Raw genomic sequence first — 17,581 nt, forward strand, 5'->3', positions numbered from 1 at the left:
AATGAAAAAATAACCCAAGTCAACCTGGGTTAACTCACTAAACCCGTGACCCAGGTAATGAAACTAAGATAATGTTATAAAAAGCAAAACAAAAAAATATATAAAATCTAATTCTAAATTAATCAATTGTTGAAGAATGAAATTGAAAAAAAAATCAACTAAAAAAAGACGTGAAAAACCCAAGTTAAATCTCTAAATTTATGACTCGAGCCATGAGACTGAAATAATCAAACTCAATGTTGAATTATGAGATTCAGAAGAAAAAAAAAAGAGTCAAATCTTAAAAAAAAAAAAAAAAGACAAAGCATTGTTCAAATGAACAATAAATTAAAACAAATTATGAAGGCCAACTTTCAATTAACCCATTATTGAAGGTTGAAATTGAAAAAAATTCAATCTCAAAACAGGATATATTGAAATGACTTGAGTTTACACGGGTTATAACCCGAAAAACATGTGACCTAAGTCATAAAATTATGAAAACCTCATAGAAATAAAACCAAAATAAATTATGAAGTCTAATTCATAATCAACCAAATACTAAAGGATGAAATTGAAAAAAATACCAATTAAAAAAACAAAAAACAAACTATAGTTAATTGGGTTAATCGGCCAAACTTGTAACCCCAATTATGAGACCATGTTAACCTCATACAAAACAAACTAAACTAATTTCCAATCAATTTAATGTTAAATGATGAAATTTTAAAAAAATATCAATTAAAAAAACAAAAACAAATCAAGTCAACCGAGTTAACTCATTAAACCCCTGAAACAGGTTATGAAACCGAGCTAACTATATATAAAGAAAACCACAATAAATTAGAAAAAGAAATATAGATTTAAGAAAGAAAAAACCAAAGAAATAAAATATTATTTAGTGCATAATAAAAATATTATCACTTTTAGTTTATACTATAATCAATGATATTTCTAATAAAAACTTTATTTTTACCGGAAAAAACCATTTATGATGGCTAGATAAAGATGACAAATTTAATTTAATTTTTTAAAAATCTCGTTTCAAAATGATTCTGGAACGTAAAGTAAAAAAAATTTTTTTTATTAGCGAAAAGTCCAAGATTAATTTCAAAATGATTGATAAACTGAGGTCGCATATTTTTTTAAAAAAATTAATTTTTAGACCTTTCAAAAACATTATCATAAAGTTACGGTCCAAGTATTAATTTTCCGAGTCCAAAACAATAGGCGCCGAACTTCATTTTTTATTTTATTTTTAGGGTAATTTCTAACTAGCTAGCTTTCATACATTAATTATTAATTCCATATATAATCATTTTAATATTTTTTGTTATTATAAAATGTATTAATAATGGTTGAATATTTTTATTATATTAAAAAAACTAAGCGGACATTGAGCGCAGTGGAAAGCCTCGAAGCGTTGCGGGTGATGAAATACTTCGGCAAGTTGCTTTTCGTCTCTATATCTTTTCGTCAATTAAACGAGCACTCCAGCGACTCCGATACCGCCCTACTGTTTCATCTCCTCAATCTCAACAAAGAATATTCAACAGATAGCTAGGCTGGATATCAAGAACAGGTTAGAAATTAATTAACAAAGTACTAAACCAAATATATAATCAAATTAAGAAGGCAGTAGAGAGAGATTGAGGGCAACAAGGTTGACCTGCAGAGAAAAGCTACGTATACGTAAGAGAGACCAGTTCCAGTTTGGAGAAAACAAGGAATTACAAGGCAGCAGTTCATCATCAACAGCAGCAGGAAAAATGACTGGTACTGGCGGCGACGGCATGGTCAGTGGAGCATTGCATAGCTCCTCCGCGGTCATCCACAAGCCGATTGTAAGAATCACAGTTTTGTTTCTGGGAGTTCTTGCTGTTTCTTGCATCGTTTTGTACAAGTCTGCCTACCATTTTGAGTTCCTCCCTGGCTCCTCCTCTGATTCAGATTCAATCTCCATGTCAGACAATCGGACTTCTAAGGTGAGTTTTCCTTTTATAATCTTGTAATGGTTGGATTTACTCCATTAATTTTGCGGGGTCTTGTTTACTCTTTAATTTAGTTGGTTCAACATGTTCTTGAAAGTGTTCTTCCTCTTCTTCTTCGTCTTCTTCGTCACCCTTTGGCTTAAAACTTTCAAGAATTCATGTAGCTATGTTAGCAGCTTGTCTTGAATTCAACAGTAGTCATGAAACCAAGAAAGAATTGTCCAAGAATCAAAATCACAAACATCAAGGCATTAAAGTAGAGAATCCAGAGGAAGAGCATGTGTTGTGAGCTTCTCTTTTTCCTGGCTAGCTGAAGTATTTTTAACATTAAAGAGTGCTATCATCCATGTTTTTTGATGTTGAAGTAAGCATTACTCAATTATCTGGATTTTTTTCGCAAACTAGATTTGATCTCCAAATATTCATCAACTTTTCACTCCAGATCCTGTAGTTTAAGTTTCTTCAATACTAACCCATTAGTTTTGAAAAAGTCTCAATCTAGCCCCCCCCTAAATGCTCAATAGCAAATCCAATGAAAGCACGGAACCTTTTTTCCTTCCTTTTTTTCAATTTTCTCCTCCAAACTTCGAAGTGATAAATAAATATATTTCGAAACCAGACCATAAAATTAACAGTAAAGAATTCAATAAGTGTAGGAGCTAAGATAGAACATTAAGAAATGTGTAAGGACTATAATGTAGTTTATCCATCCTCGCTGGCTTCCTGCCTAGAAGTCCATAACTCTGCAAACCTTTCTTGCAAGTCCGAGGAAAGAAGCACTGACTTGTTTTCTCAGCCATTGCCGGAGGCCCAGTCGTATGTGGGGCCAAGATTGAACACGAAGAAAGGGTCATTATTCTTAAAATAATACCAATAATTTACAATATAAGAGTGATCTTCAAAGAGTTGGTAATTAGTGATCTAATTATCTAGATATTATTTTAACTAAGATGTTTACAAGGTGGTAATAAGGATGTGACTTTCTGGGGTCCATTCACTAATTTTTTTTTTTTTTATGGGACATTTATTCACAAGAAACAATATGATAAAATAATTTAACTTTTTTGTAACGTGGACTTACAATTTTTTACTGCCTTACGTTGATTCGGGAGCACATCATGGAGTTTCTCGAATGTGATTCCGAATCAGCTTGCCATTTCATTGGTGGATTCTTTCATTGGCCCCATGCCAACCAATCGATGGCGTGGCTTTGGGAATTTTCTTTGGAAATCCAACTTTGGTACTCTTAAATTGGGTTATAAACAATAGGTTATAACGAGGTCATTAGAATATCATATCTTTTGTTTTAAATTAATAAAAATAGTTGTTGCATCTCTCGTGGTCTCGTATTTAAATTAAATTTATTTATATACTTCTTTTTGCGAGCTCTATATAAAGAAATATAGAGCGGATAAATTTTTTATTGTACTTATTTATACTCACAACATAAAAAAAATATAAAGCCAAAAAGAAAAATAGAAGAGTGATTAACAATTATTTTATGAAAAGAGAATTCATTAGCCGATATAATTATTTATTTTACTTATTCCCGTAAACAATTAGCAATTACAGTTTTATCAATTTCAACAATTTCCACACTATTTTATTAATATTTAGACTGCATTTAAATTCAAACCGTTTTTATTAGATGAAGCACGTTACATAGAAAGTTTTGAATTTTTTTTTATATTTTTTAATCATTTTGATATACTGATTTTAAAAATAATTTTTTTAAAAATATTATTTTGATATATTTCAAAAAAAACACTTTAAAAAATAATTATTGCTATACTTTCAAACACCTCTTTAAAAAAAAAAACTAAAAACACACTTTAAAAATTAATTATTGCTTATTTTCAAACGCCCTGTTGAAATAAAATTAAAAAAAGAAAAAGAAAGTAAACCAAAAACATATAAAATATAAATGAAAGGGGCGCTAGACAATTGTACAGCTAATTATGCCTAGATCTAGTTTGCATTTAAGTTGCCTTTCATTTTATTTTTATCTTGGACGTCAGACTATGTTGAAGTTTTTGCTTTTAATATATTTTGAAAATGGAGTTCTTTATGTTTAGAAAATATTATAAGAGGAAGGGGAATAGACGACACATCAAACTATTGATCGCCGACAGTGTAGTCAATTATTACTTTTTTCTCCGACGAATGAGTTTACAGGAGACATGGTTTGCTGAGTTGTGCACCATGTTATCTATCACTTGATGGAAGAACTTGTCTAACATCCAATAAAAAATTCTCGGGCAAAAAATTATTGACATAATAAATTCAATCAACAAAAAACAGTTAAATGTTAGGCAACTTGATGAGAAATTAATCATTGTGTCTTCATGACCCCTCTTGAGTACTTTTCAGAAGCAGAGGCGATTTTTTTTAATATTTTTTTGGATATTATTATCATTGTCTCATCATCTATGAACTTAAATTTTTGTGGATGCAATTAAGATAGGTACATTTCATGGATTTCCAGGGAAAAAATGATTGGGGATTGGAGAGAATTTTGAAGAACGCATCCACCAAGCATAAAACTGTGATCTTGACAACATTGAATCAAGCATGGGCAGAGCCTGGATCCATATTTGATCTCTTCTTGGAGAGTTTTCAAGTTGGAGACAACACACAAAAGCTTGTAAATAATTTGATCATAATATCCTTGGACCAGAAGGCACATGCTCGTTGCTTGGCTATACATCCACATTGCTATGCTTTGAGAACTAAGGGGCTTAATTTCTCAAGTGAAGCATACTTCATGTCTGAAGAATACCTGAAGATGATGTGGAGAAGAATCGAGTTTCTGGGCACTGTTCTTGAGATGGGCTACAGCTTTGTTTTCACGGTAGAGACAGACCTTCTTGGCTTGCCTCTGTTCTTCAGATCAACTCCATTTTTTCCTGCTGTCTGACTTCTTGATTCCCCTTTCCAGGATGCAGATATTGTGTGGCTTCGAAATCCATTTCCACGGTTCTATCCGGAAGTAGATTTCCAGATAGCATGTGACAACTACTACGGCAATCCTGAAGACAAAAACAATCGACCAAATGGAGGGTTTACCTATGTCAGATCCAATCTTCGGTCGATTCTATTCTACAGGTTTTGGTTCCAGTCTAGAGAAACCTATCCTGGCAAACATGATCAAGATGTATTGAATATGATAAAAAACGATCCTTTCCTCGAGAAGATCGGACTAAAAATGAGGTTTCTAGACACAGCTTACTTTGGTGGTTTCTGTGAACGTAGCAAGGATTTTCACGAAGTTTGTACTATGCATGCAAACTGCTGCTATGGTCTGGGGACTAAAGTTCATGATCTTAAAATTGTGCTTGAAGACTGGAAGAATTTCATGTCATTGCCTCTTGAGGAAAAAGCATCTGCATCACCCGCTTGGAGAGCTCCTCAAAATTGCAGGTATGGTGTCGGTATCTTCAACCTTTCTGTCTGATTTTCCGGCTGCTATAAGTTATTATCAAAAAAACATCCTCCCGATAATCTTTCATACAGAACATGGAGGACGATCAGTAGCCGAATTCGAGTTCTATTCTGATTAATTACTTCCAGAATAAAAAAGGAAAACATAAAAATCCAATATAATAAGCTGCGCAGGCTGTGTTACCTCTGGTTTTCATATGTTTGATTGCTGAAGCCTGTTTTCCGACCATTTGCAGGACATAAATCCAGAGGAGTCAGGCTTCCACGTCCATCCTGCATCCTTTGACCTTCCTGATACATTCTAGAAAACTGATCATGGTTAATATTTCTGCAATAGCAACTGTGTGAAATCAATGGAGGTGCGAAACTGTTCTTGTTCGAGGATTGCTCTTGATGTCTCTCTAAGAAACAAGCGATGTATACAGGTTGTAAAACCAAAGACTTGGTTGAAGTGGAAATCTAGAAATTGCAAATAGCTTTTAAAACCCACCAACATGGATGTTTCCGGGAGTTAATTTTGGAATTCCAACTTGAAGATCCTCAATTCTAGTTCTATTAGGATGAGGGTTAGGGTTCATGAAATGGCAAATCATTCCGGCCTAATAATCCCCCCAAAACCCAATGTAGTTTTTCTTATATCAAATCATAGAGCAGACAGAAATCTTGTACAGGTTTCCAGTTTCAGTTCAAAAAGTTCTGTACATGATATTACGCCATACTTGTTCCGGAGGGAGACATCGGACCTCGACTGTTTGTTGGACAAGATGCAACAGCCATGGTTCCACGTATACAAGTACTGTGCGGTTCTGCAGTGCGGCTATTTTTTTACGTAAAAAAAAATAATATTTTCTAAGCGGTATTTTAAAAACACACTCACAATTCTGCATTATAAAAACAAAATTGAAAAAAATAACCATTGTTAATCCTCAAAATTCAAAAATAGAAAGATAACGTTGGAAAAATTATTGAGTAAAAGCATGCGAACATGATAATTGAGTTTACTCGAGTCATAGATTAATCTATCAAATTACTTAAATTTAATTATACAGTAATCCCAAAACATTTAATATAAATTAAGATTCAGATCAATAACTTACTAGGTTACCCTGTAGGGTGAATGATTTTTAAACTATTTCATAAACTCTTTTAAAATGAAAAAATAAACAAGTTTTAGTTAAAATTAGTTTTTTTAAAAAAAATTTATAAAAGAATTAAAAAAAAAAATCCTTGAAGCAACATTTAAATGTTTTTCTTTTTTAAAAAAAAACCATAAAATGAATTGTCCGGTTAACTTATAAATTATTATTAGGGAAAACTATACATTTACTTTCATTAATAGGATTTGATCACCATCCTCCAACTATTACATGTTACTTCGAGTTTTGAAGGAAATAGCAAGAAAAGCAAGGGATGGAAATTATGGGAACAAACCAGCATGAAGTTTTAAGTTTGGTAATTAATGTTCGAGTAGATCAGAAGACAAAAAAGAAAACAAGCGTCTATTAAATATAGTTTTGAAATTTAGTCCGGGTTGATGAAATAATAAATCTAATATAATCTGGCAAAACTAGTTAAGATCAGATTACAAATCCGTTGATTTTTATGTTTTTTTTACTAAAATAATATTATTTTAATTTATTTTAAAAAAATTAATCCAACCAATCCAGTAAGACAGTTAAAACATAGAATACACACCTTGAACCTGACTGGTTCTTAAAACTATTCTATTAACGTTGGAATGATGGAGATTGAGCAGATGTTTCCTAATCAACACACTAATGAAAAATCATTAAGTGGTAATGATTTGTCGGAGGCCCAAATCAGCTATTGATTTGAAAGCCTTGAATCTGGATTTCTTGTCAAGAGGACAAAAACCTTTTATTATATAACTTGTTTTTTTTATTCTTCTAATTTTCTTTGTAGGTGGCTCAAAGACTTCTTGATTTTATTTTAGTAGTCTTGAATTTCTTAAAAAATATAATTACAAAAAAAGTGTGCAAATAAAAATCAAAATCATTTGGGGGTGGGGTGAGGGGGGGGGAATAGAATAACACATAATAACTTTTTATAATTATGTTAATAACTCTAAAACTTGATTTTATTAGTTTTAAAATTTTTATTATGGAAATTGAAGCTCAATCACTCTATACTAGGGTTTAATTTTGTTCTGTTTTGTCTAGAGTAGCCCGTATATCTTGTTTTAATTTAAAAAATAGAACAAATCAGAATAAATTTCATTCTAATTGGGTCTGGTTTGACCGATAGACCTAATAATATTGGGTCTGGCTTTGCCACCAGACTCAATGCACTTCAAATCACACTTCATATATATTTTTTTTAAATAAAAATTTTTTATTAACTTATTGTGAAACATGAACCAATATGCTAGTAATATCTATGAGCATTCCTTGACCACCAAAAGCCTCTTCCATGCACTTCCCTCGTGATCACATTATTATATATTTATTTAGGTTAATTTAATATGTTATTATTTTAATATTTTTTTAAAAAAAATATCATCTTGAATTTTTTTAAGTAAAATTATATTTTTACCAGTTTTTCATATTATTTTTGGACTCATCGAATTGATTAGGTCATATTAGTTGAATTCCTACCTTTTTATTTATGTTGGAAATTTGAATTGTATAATTTCGAGTTAGTTTATCTTTAGATTTGAATTGAAATTATATTTGTTGAATCAATATCTTGAATTATATATATATATATATATATATATATATATATTAAGCAACTCTGTTTTTTGAAGACAATTGACTAGATATAGCTGGAAGAGTAGCTTGAAAAAGTATTACTGGGGCACCTTGATACAAGTCTAGATTCGCAAGGAAAGGAAAAACAAACTTTATTTTTTTTTCCTAAAACAAAATCTTAAGAAAAAGAAAAAGATACTTTGAAAATATTTTTTTGAACCCATAATATCACATATTAAATAATTTTATTATTTTTTAACCACACCATGTGACATTGCCCGATGATACTACATTTTTTTTTATAGAAAGGATCAATGAATAATAAAATTATTAATATACGAACAAAATTGCTTATTTCACCTCCTCATGAAAAATCAAACACCAAAAAAAACAATGTCTATGCATAACAAATTTTCACACCAAGATTAAACCATTACATCATAAATAAACTTGTTATAATTTAATTTTTTTAATCTTATTATATGGTATTGATTCTAACTTTATTTCATCTTAAAAAATAAATTCCTCAATAGCATCAAGGATTATCACACAACAATGTAGACCCCAACACTTCAAATAATCACAATTATCAATCAAATAAAATCATCAACAACAATCAATATTTTATTATAAAAAATTCAATAACTTGTAAAAATTGTTCAAAATTTATTTGGGGTTCAATATCAACCACAAGAAATGATTGGGTCGACCACAATGACTGGAATCAAAGATTGTATTATTGGCATGTAGTCTGCACGTGCCGCTGCTTATGTTAACGCATCGTGGTTGGCTAACGAGGGAGAGAAGGTTTGTTGGTGGGTTGGTTCGGTTTCATGGCGGAGAGAGGAAATGGTGAAGCTAGTGGTTGTTACAGTGCTGCCATGGATGTTTTTATCAATGAGCTATTGTGACAATGTTGTCTGCATTAAAATTGTCGGACTGGTGATTCGTAGAGGAGGGAAAGAGACGGGCTGTCCAAGTTTTTATTTTTCTCTCTTTCTTTAAATGTTTTTCACTTCTTTTTCTCATGTTTTTCTTCTTCTCTTATGTCTTCTCATCAAAGAACTTGTACTAAGGAAGAAGTTAGCAGAAAAACAAAACTTTTTAAAATGTAGTTTTATTTTTAAAGTATTTAAAATTATTTTTTAATTATATATAAAAAATGCATTTAGAAGCGTGGTCTAGCTATATTTCTAAAAAAAATTTAGATTTTTTATTTTAAATTAATTTTTTGATATTTTTAAATTATTAAAATAATTTTTTAAAAAATAAAACATATTAAAAAAACACTTAAAAAAATAATATCCACTACAATTTATCCGGCCCAAAATAGAGTGCCAGTCTATTTTGCTTCGCAGGTATCTTGCACCATGTGATAATAATAATAATGATTCAAATTAATCATGTTGTGTTGTCAACGGAAGCCTTGATTAGAGTAAATTCAGCCGGAAAGTTGGCCTTATCGGGAATGAGAGATTTTAGTGGCATGATGTCACAGAGCATAGAGTAGGGAGAGAGCAATTAGATTCAAAGGACAAATTATCTTGTACTTTAAAATACGTGGATAAAACACTGTATATTGTAAATCATAATATAAACATAAAATATTTAAATTATGGATGATACTGTAGTACATGAAGAGGTTTTTTTTTTTTATTAGTAAAAAAGTGATACTGAATCTAGTTTAATATTCAAACCCACCACTATAAGTTCAGCTTTGCAGCTAGGCTTAATGTTATTTGGTCTAGTTATACTAGTAGATATTTTTAATTTTTTTTTGTTTTATCTTTTTAGATTATTTTTACTTTTATTTAATTTTTTTCTTACTATAAATAAAAAGTAAATTGATGAGATTTTTTTATATTGTACAAAATTTTTGGTGATGATAATTTTTTTTTATTTGAGATTGGATTAAATTTTTTATTATTAAAAACATGTATGTTTTTTCCTTTAAAAAATCTTTAAAAAAATTTGAATTTTTATTTTATTTTTTTTGTTAATTAAAATTAATATTTTTTGATGTTTTTGTATTATTTTAATGTGATGATATAAAAAATCAATTTAAAAAAACAAAAAATATTATCTCAATATAATACTTTAAAAAATAATCATTACGTCATAATATAATAACTAGTATATTGGCCAGCGCTCTGTAGCGGGTCAATAATAATATATTTTTTTTAATGTAAAAATATATGAGTTGGGATAAAAGTATAGAATGTTTTTGTACCATCACTATCTTCAAATAAAGTATTTTCTATAATAACACCATGAATATTGCATAGTAGAGCAACACCCAATGTACCAGCAACTAATTTTTTTGCCTTTAATTTTTTTTCATTTTAAGATATTTCTAATTTTATTTTTTTCCTCTTTAAATTGTTTTTCTTTTTTTTTATTGATTTTTTTTTCATACCGTAAAGAAGAAATAAATTCATGTGATTTTTTTTATATTTATATAAAAGTTGGGTGATGATAATTCTGTCATTTCAGATTGAGTTGAATTTTTTTTATTAAAACATGTTTGTTTTTACATTTTAAAAATACTTTTAAAAAAATTTATTTTATTTTATTATTTAATTTTAAATTAATATTTTTTTTTGATATTTTTTATATTATTTTAATATGATAATACATCCAAGCAACCAGACGCTTTATATTTATTTTACATTTAAAATAAAATTTGATATTAACTTGATGTAGAGGACGGATGAATATGCTATTACTGTATATGTGTATTGCGTGGCCACCAAAAGCCTCTTTCCAACACTTAGGTCATGATCACACTACCACGTATTCTCGCAGCTGTTCTTGGTGGATTTCTTCATCACAAGAATGCATGCATTGCAGCACTAGCATTTGATTTGCCTTTCAATTAAGGACTGTCTCTCTTTCTGTTTTTTATTCATTTGATTAGCAATGTATCTGCTGACACCGGGGATGGTTATGGATCTATACATGTATGGTTGTGTCTTCTCAATCCTTTTCCAAGGCAGGCCAGAAATGGGTATCCATGCTAAATCTCATCTCTGTTGACTTGTTCACAGTAACGATTCTTCTGAACATTATGAATATATTTGATTTATCTTTCTTTTTTTATATATTTTTTTATTATTTTCTGATTTGATATTGATTTTAGCCCTTAATCAGCTGGGATATACTAAGCCCTCTGATTTATAAATTAGTTAGAATTTCAAGCTGACGAGTTTTATTGCTGTTGAGTGCTTCAACCGAACAACACTGTATTGATTTGATATGTCTGTGTGATTTGGTCCCAGCAACCTTTTATTGTTGCCAATACGATAGATTATCAGATATGTTCCTGCAATTTTGTGCAGCTGTCACTTCCTCTGTAATCTTGTTTGTTTTTATTCTTTAAAAATATTTTTTAAAAAATATATATTAATAAGAAATCACTACTATAATAGCACTAATAAGTGATCACTTGTATTAAAACTTATAGCTTTGATAGTATAATAATCAATGTTATTAGATATGATCTGGGCATTGATCTAGTTAAGTTTCTGGTTCATCCAGTGGACCATTGTCAGTAAGACTGTTGTGTTCACTGTGCTATAATTAATATGAATATACGCTACAACACATGAATCAAACATGGATAATAAATTGTGAAGTTGTAAATTTAAATTTTTGAGGTTCTTGCTAATGTGCTTGATGTTCTGATAAAATCATCATGACGATCTCAAAATGTATTAGAAAACCATTAGAAATTAATTTACGTATTGCTTTGATCTTCTAGCTACTGCATATATGTTCTAGATAGTGAAAGAAGTACTTAATTTCTAAGTACATCACTCGTATCTTGAGAATTTAATTTGTTTTTTTGTGTAACTAGTGGCAAAGCTAACGCCTATATATAGATAGGCAAAATGGCAAAAATATACGTTCAGAAGCAAGACATTGGCTTGTCTTCTATACCCAACAATTGGGAAAAGATATGGAAGACCAGGCACAAAACCTTGTGCATGGAAACATACAGTTAGCAGAAAGAGTAGCACCACCACCGGCAACAAACCTAGAGCTGACAGTGGAGGAGGTGGTGGAGGAGTATGTAGGGTCCTTCGGGTGGTCACAGTTTTTACATGTGCTCTTGGTTTCACTAGCATGGATATTTGATTCACAGAACACATTGGTTACCATCTTCAGTGATGCCCAACCATCTACTTGGAGATGCATAAATAATTCATCGTCGTCTCTGTGCTTGTCTAGTAGCAGCAAAGGTGATGTCTCTTCTGTTTGTGGACTGATGCCAGGAACTTGGGAATGGGTCAGTGGCCATACAAGTTCCATTATTGCTGAATGGGGTCTCATTTGTGACCGCAGGTTCCTTGCTGCTATACCTGCGTCACTGTTCTTTCTTGGTTCCCTCTTAGGTAATGAACTCCATGTTCCGACATTAATCTCTATGAATCTCAGGAATAATCGATTTTATTATCCTAGTTCAGATCCTCTCGTGTTCCAGGGGAGCATTTTGGATTAGATGAGAAAGAAAAATAATAAATAGTTAAGTCGCTGTCGTTTTTATTATGTGACGAAACATGTACGATAAAAAAGAATATGAGAGGATACTAAGCTATCTTAAAGATCATTACTTTACGTCCTGATTTACAGTGATTAACTTTGTGAATTGTTAATTTGGCAAGCAGGTTCTGCATTTTTTGGCCACCTAGCAGATGCATCCCTGGGCCGAAAAAGAACAGTGCTACTCTCATGTCTCTTAACCTCTGTCACTGCTTTCCTTACATCCCTCTCATCGAACATCTGGATATATTCGTTGCTTCGATTCGCAAATGGTTTTTCTCGATCTGGAATAGGAATCTGTTGTATTGTTCTAGCAACAGAAGTGGTCGGACGAAAATGGCGTGGTCCAGTCAGTCAATATGGCTTCTTTTTCTTCGCTGCAGGATTTCTTTCCCTGCCTTTAATTGCCTATCATACAAGAACAAATTGGAGGAATTTATACAAGATTTTATCACTTCTCCCTCTAGCCTACTCTGTCTTGTTCTTCCCTTTTGTCTCAGAATCTCCGCGCTGGCTTCTTGTTAGGGGAAGGAGCAAAGAAGCCCTTGATGTTTTGAAAACTTTCGCAAGGCTTAATGGCAAGACACTGCCCGAAAACCTCTGTCTTGCCAATCCGTCAGCACCGGGAGAGGGTGGTGAAAATGAAGCGTTGACAAAAAATTGCACAAAAGAAAGCCTGTGGAGGACAAAATGGGCTGCTATAAGAATGATCACAGTGATGATAGCAGGTTTCGGAGTTGGTTTTGTTTACTATGGTGTTCAACTGAATGTTGAGAACCTGAATTTCAACCTTTATTTCTCTGTTGGACTCAACGCATTGATGGAGGTTCCTGCAGTTGTCATCGGTACTATACTCTTGGGCCTCACTGGCCGGCGACTTCTCTTCTCACTCTCTGCTTTTCTAGCTGGGATTTCTTGCCTTCTTTGCATCCTTTTCGCTCATGGAAAACGTGCAAAGAAAGGTGACAAATCCAGTACTGGGAATTGGGCTCAACTGGCTATTGAAGGAATTGGTTTCATGGCTGCTTCAGTAGCATTCGATGTCTTGTATGTTTATTGCGTTGAGCTATTCCCGACCAATGTGAGAAACTTTGCTGTGTCGCAATCAAGACAAGCCTTGATGTTGGGTGCTTCAATAGCACCATTGCTGGTTGCCGCCGGTCGCTTAAGTCCATCCCTCTCTTTCCTCGTATTTGGGATCCTCTCCATTTTTAGTGGAGTTGTAAGTTGGTGGCTACCTGAGACGAGAGATGCTCCTCTTTATGACACTTTGAAGCAACAAGAAGAAGATGAGAAAAACAAAGTCGCGAATCAAATTACTCAAGCATAGAGCCTATTGTAAAGTATATGGAAAAAATAAAATAAAAAATACTAGTGCTTTTCCATATGTATGTATGATATAGTGCTCTTACAAAAATTCCTGGCTGTAATTCAAATTTCAATTGTGTAAAGTGTGATCATGTCACAAATTAAGGATTTTAATTTATAGTTTCATGTAAGAACATTTGTAAAATATCCTTGTATAACTAAAAGAAAGATATATCTAAATAAAAATATTATTGTTGTTATTTAAATTTTTAATTTTATGCATCAATATGCTTTTAACATAATGAAAAAAAAAATAATTCTCCTTTGAAACAAAATGATATAAATATCTTTATCGTGAAATAAAAAATCTTAATTTTCTCACTAGAAAAAAAAAGTATAAAAACAATTTAATTGGGCCTTCTAGGCTTTCCTATATATGCCTAACCCGTTAATGGGCCTCCAATTTAAAACAGAAAATTCTATCGAATAAGTTTAGGCCCATCGGCTTAAACCCAAAGAAGCCTACAGAGTGAAAAACCCTAGCGAGGGAAGTTACTGAAACTAGGGCTAGCATGCTATAAACAGCCGCTTCCGCTTCAGATAAAACGCTTCCGCTATCCTCCCAGCTGCAAAGTGTGAGGGAGAGCGATCAAGAAACAGGGAGATGGTGTCGTTGAAGCTCCAAAAGCGGCTTTCCGCTAGCGTTCTAAAGTGTGGGAAAGGCAAGGTTTGGCTTGATCCAAATGAAGTCAACGAAATCTCCATGGCTAACTCTCGTAAGTTCCTTCTCCCTCTCTTTCTCTCTTATTAACATACTTTTAGGAATGGTGATTCCGGAATTCTGTAGTAGTCCAAGATATCATAGTAATAATAATCATAATCATTTGTTAATCGTCCTTTTTAGATTCTGGAGCCCATTTGCAATTTAATCTCACTGGAGAAATTATGGATTTTAAGTTTCGTTTTTCGGATGTCTTTTTTTTACTTTTTTTTATATACGATTATCAATAGATAATGTATTTTAGTATTTGAATTCAAGGGTCTTGAGATAAAAATGAATCTGAGCACCCCCCCCCCTATTCTCATTCTGTAATGATAAATGTTTTAATTATTTTTTGAGAAACTTCTGAAAAATAAGATTTTGTTATCAATTTTTGGAAAATAGAAAAAATATACTGTGCATTATTGTTTTTTAAAAAATTAATAAAGGAATTAGTTTTTTTTCCAACAGGGTTGGAGGGGTGGTAAAATACTTGTCATTTTTTTAATGAAGTAGTTTTTGTAAGAATTATAAAATTCATCTTCGTTTGTACTTGATTTGGTTTTGGTGTTCCAACGTTGTATTTTGGTTGCCTCAATTTCTGACACGATGGAAACTGCCATGCACCATCATTGATGCTTATAGCAATAAATTCATATGTGCGTAGTGGGGAACAGTTGCTGTTTGGGTATTGTTTGATATATGCATTCACTTTGTACAACGCAGGCCAAAACATTAGGAAGTTGGTAAAGGATGGTTTCATCATCAGGAAGCCAACAAAGATTCACTCTCGATCTCGTGCCCGTCGCATGAAGGAAGCCAAGAGAAAGGGAAGGCACTCTGGATATGGTATTTTTAATCTGAACCATTTGACTATTTAGAGTATTTGCAATTTTAATTGTATGTTTGAGCTTGGGAGTTTTTGAAGAATGGAGCTCTATGAAATATTTTTTGGAAAAAAAAAAACCAAGTGTTTTTTGTAGAAGTAGGCCACTGTTCATGTCTTATATTCTTCTGTTTGTGTCTCTATCTTGCACTTTCATTAATATTTGTTTTGAACTCGATTTACTAAATATGTGAAAAAAATTCTTAATAGAGAAACCGAAAGTTTTAGATGACATACCTATTAATTACGTTGGGAATGGTGCCATGATTTCTTTTATTCGTATCATTTGTCTTTGGCTAGTTCATTTCCTATATGTTATGTGGGAAAAAGTTTGCTGACTACAAAGCTCTTTAAAACTACTCTAGGTAAGCGCAAGGGTACAAGGGAGGCTAGGTTGCCAACTAAAGTTCTCTGGATGAGGAGAATGCGTGTCCTCAGGCGTCTGCTTCGTAAGTACAGGGAGTCAAAGAAGATTGACAAGCACATGTACCATGACATGTACATGAAGGTGAAGGGTAATGTCTTCAAGAACAAGAGAGTTCTTATGGAGAGCATTCACAAGTCAAAGGCTGAAAAGGCTAGAGAGAAGACTTTGTCTGACCAGTTTGAGGCTAAGAGGGCAAAGAACAAGGCAAGCAGAGAAAGGAAATTTGCTAGGAGGGAGGAACGTTATGCCCAGGTAAGATGTATAGCAGCATTGATATAGTTACTCGTTGCTTGAAATTTTATTGTTTATTGATTTGTTTGGTAAGATAGTTGAACCTTGGTTGTATTTCCCTGTTACAACCATGTTAGGAACACGGAAATATCAAAGATTTGGTTCTTTTTGTTTAGTGCTCTTGACAAGTGAAGTGTGATCCTTATAGTCACATAATCTTGTAATAAGTGTTTAGAGGATCATTTTGTGAGTTTTCAATTCATATCATGTGGTAAGTGCAATGATTATGGGTGAATTTCAATCTGCTCAAATCTTGATGATCTTTTCTTACATTCTCAATTGAATCTTATAAAAGAATCAAAATCAGAATTTTTATGCGGATACCAATTGGATTCCCAATTTTGCAAGGGATGCTGAAATATTTTTGTTTTGATTCTGCTCAGGGAGCTGGCGCAGAGAAACCAGTAGTTGCACCACCCACCGCCGCCGCACCTCAACCAGCCCAGTAAGCATCTTTTTGACAGAATTTTACATGCATTAAAAACCCACTTGTTGCGGTTCAACGGCCTGATATATATTTTTTTTGGCATACAGGGGATCAAAGAAATCCAAGAAGTGAGAACCAAATTAAGAGCTCCAAGGATTCGTGACTTTAGATCATCAATCTGTCCTTGGTGTTAGTTTTGTTCGTGTGTTTTTATGTTGCTTGGACCTCGTTAATTTATATCGTAGATGGATGATGAACATATTTTTGCACTTAGCAATCTGTTTTTAATTATTGTTCTTTGATAAAATTCCAATTTCTCGGAGTTTTTCTGGATTTCTTGTTGTATTTCTTTAAATGACGATACCAGGCCATTGGTGCTTCCTTTCTCAAGGGGCATGTGGTATGGTGGCAGCTGAATTGTTTCAAAGAATGAAAATTCCTGAATTGTAGGATCTATTCGACGTCAATTTCAAGAGATCAGCTATGATGCGAGGATAGGGCACGAAATATTTATTTCAAAATTAAATGTGGATATGGAACAGGGCAGTGTATTTGGATTTGCCCGAATTGATGATGGGGATTCATTAGTTACACTTGTGTCAGAAACACATACTTAAGTATCGTTTTTAGTTCCCTGTCTAGAATTAAGAGTGTTTTTTTTTTTTAACTTAGCACGTTAATTGTTTTTTTTTAATAAAATAGCAAAAGCGAAAGAGTAATTTAGGTGGGGAACTGGCACGCTTGATTGAGTCATGGTATAGCATCATGATAGTAGCATTTGTAACATGAGAGTCGTCACCCGGAAGTATGTGCAGTTT

At 32.4% G+C, this 17,581-nt stretch overlaps 3 protein-coding genes across 5 annotated transcripts; all 3 read left to right on the forward strand.

The window, feature by feature from the left end:
• The first annotated feature begins 1,399 nt into the window (after positions 1 to 1,399).
• On the forward strand, positions 1,400 to 5,934 carry LOC118044354 (uncharacterized protein At4g15970). Of its 2 annotated transcripts, XM_035052620.2 has the most exons (4): positions 1,400 to 1,964; positions 4,456 to 4,821; positions 4,909 to 5,390; positions 5,648 to 5,934. In XM_035052620.2, exons 1-4 carry the CDS (start codon positions 1,749 to 1,751, stop codon positions 5,652 to 5,654), a joined length of 1,071 nt encoding a protein of 356 aa, XP_034908511.1. In that variant the 5' UTR covers positions 1,400 to 1,748; the 3' UTR covers positions 5,655 to 5,934. The 2 variants fall into 2 exon arrangements, with proteins under 2 accessions (XP_034908511.1, XP_073259642.1); XM_073403541.1 differs by having other exon boundaries at positions 4,909 to 5,934.
• A 4,907-nt stretch (positions 5,935 to 10,841) lies between these two features.
• On the forward strand, positions 10,842 to 14,238 carry LOC118044353 (organic cation/carnitine transporter 1). Of its 2 annotated transcripts, XM_035052618.2 has the most exons (3): positions 10,842 to 11,129; positions 11,979 to 12,516; positions 12,790 to 14,238. In XM_035052618.2, the coding sequence occupies exons 2-3, from the start codon at positions 12,081 to 12,083 to the stop codon at positions 13,992 to 13,994; spliced, it is 1,641 nt and encodes a 546-aa protein (XP_034908509.1). In that variant the 5' UTR covers positions 10,842 to 11,129; positions 11,979 to 12,080; the 3' UTR covers positions 13,995 to 14,238. The 2 variants fall into 2 exon arrangements, with proteins under 2 accessions (XP_034908509.1, XP_034908508.1); XM_035052617.2 differs by having other exon boundaries at positions 10,842 to 12,516.
• Positions 14,239 to 14,533: 295 nt separating this feature from the next.
• On the forward strand, positions 14,534 to 17,096 carry LOC118044352 (large ribosomal subunit protein eL19y). The gene is made up of 5 exons (XM_035052616.2): positions 14,534 to 14,748; positions 15,459 to 15,581; positions 15,984 to 16,297; positions 16,720 to 16,781; positions 16,871 to 17,096. The coding sequence occupies exons 1-5, from the start codon at positions 14,637 to 14,639 to the stop codon at positions 16,893 to 16,895; spliced, it is 636 nt and encodes a 211-aa protein (XP_034908507.1). The 5' UTR covers positions 14,534 to 14,636; the 3' UTR covers positions 16,896 to 17,096.
• The last annotated feature ends 485 nt before the right edge of the window (positions 17,097 to 17,581 follow it).

This window comes from Populus alba, chromosome 12, assembly GCF_005239225.2.
Source record: "Populus alba chromosome 12, ASM523922v2, whole genome shotgun sequence".
NCBI classification, from domain to species: Eukaryota; Viridiplantae; Streptophyta; class Magnoliopsida; order Malpighiales; family Salicaceae; genus Populus; species Populus alba.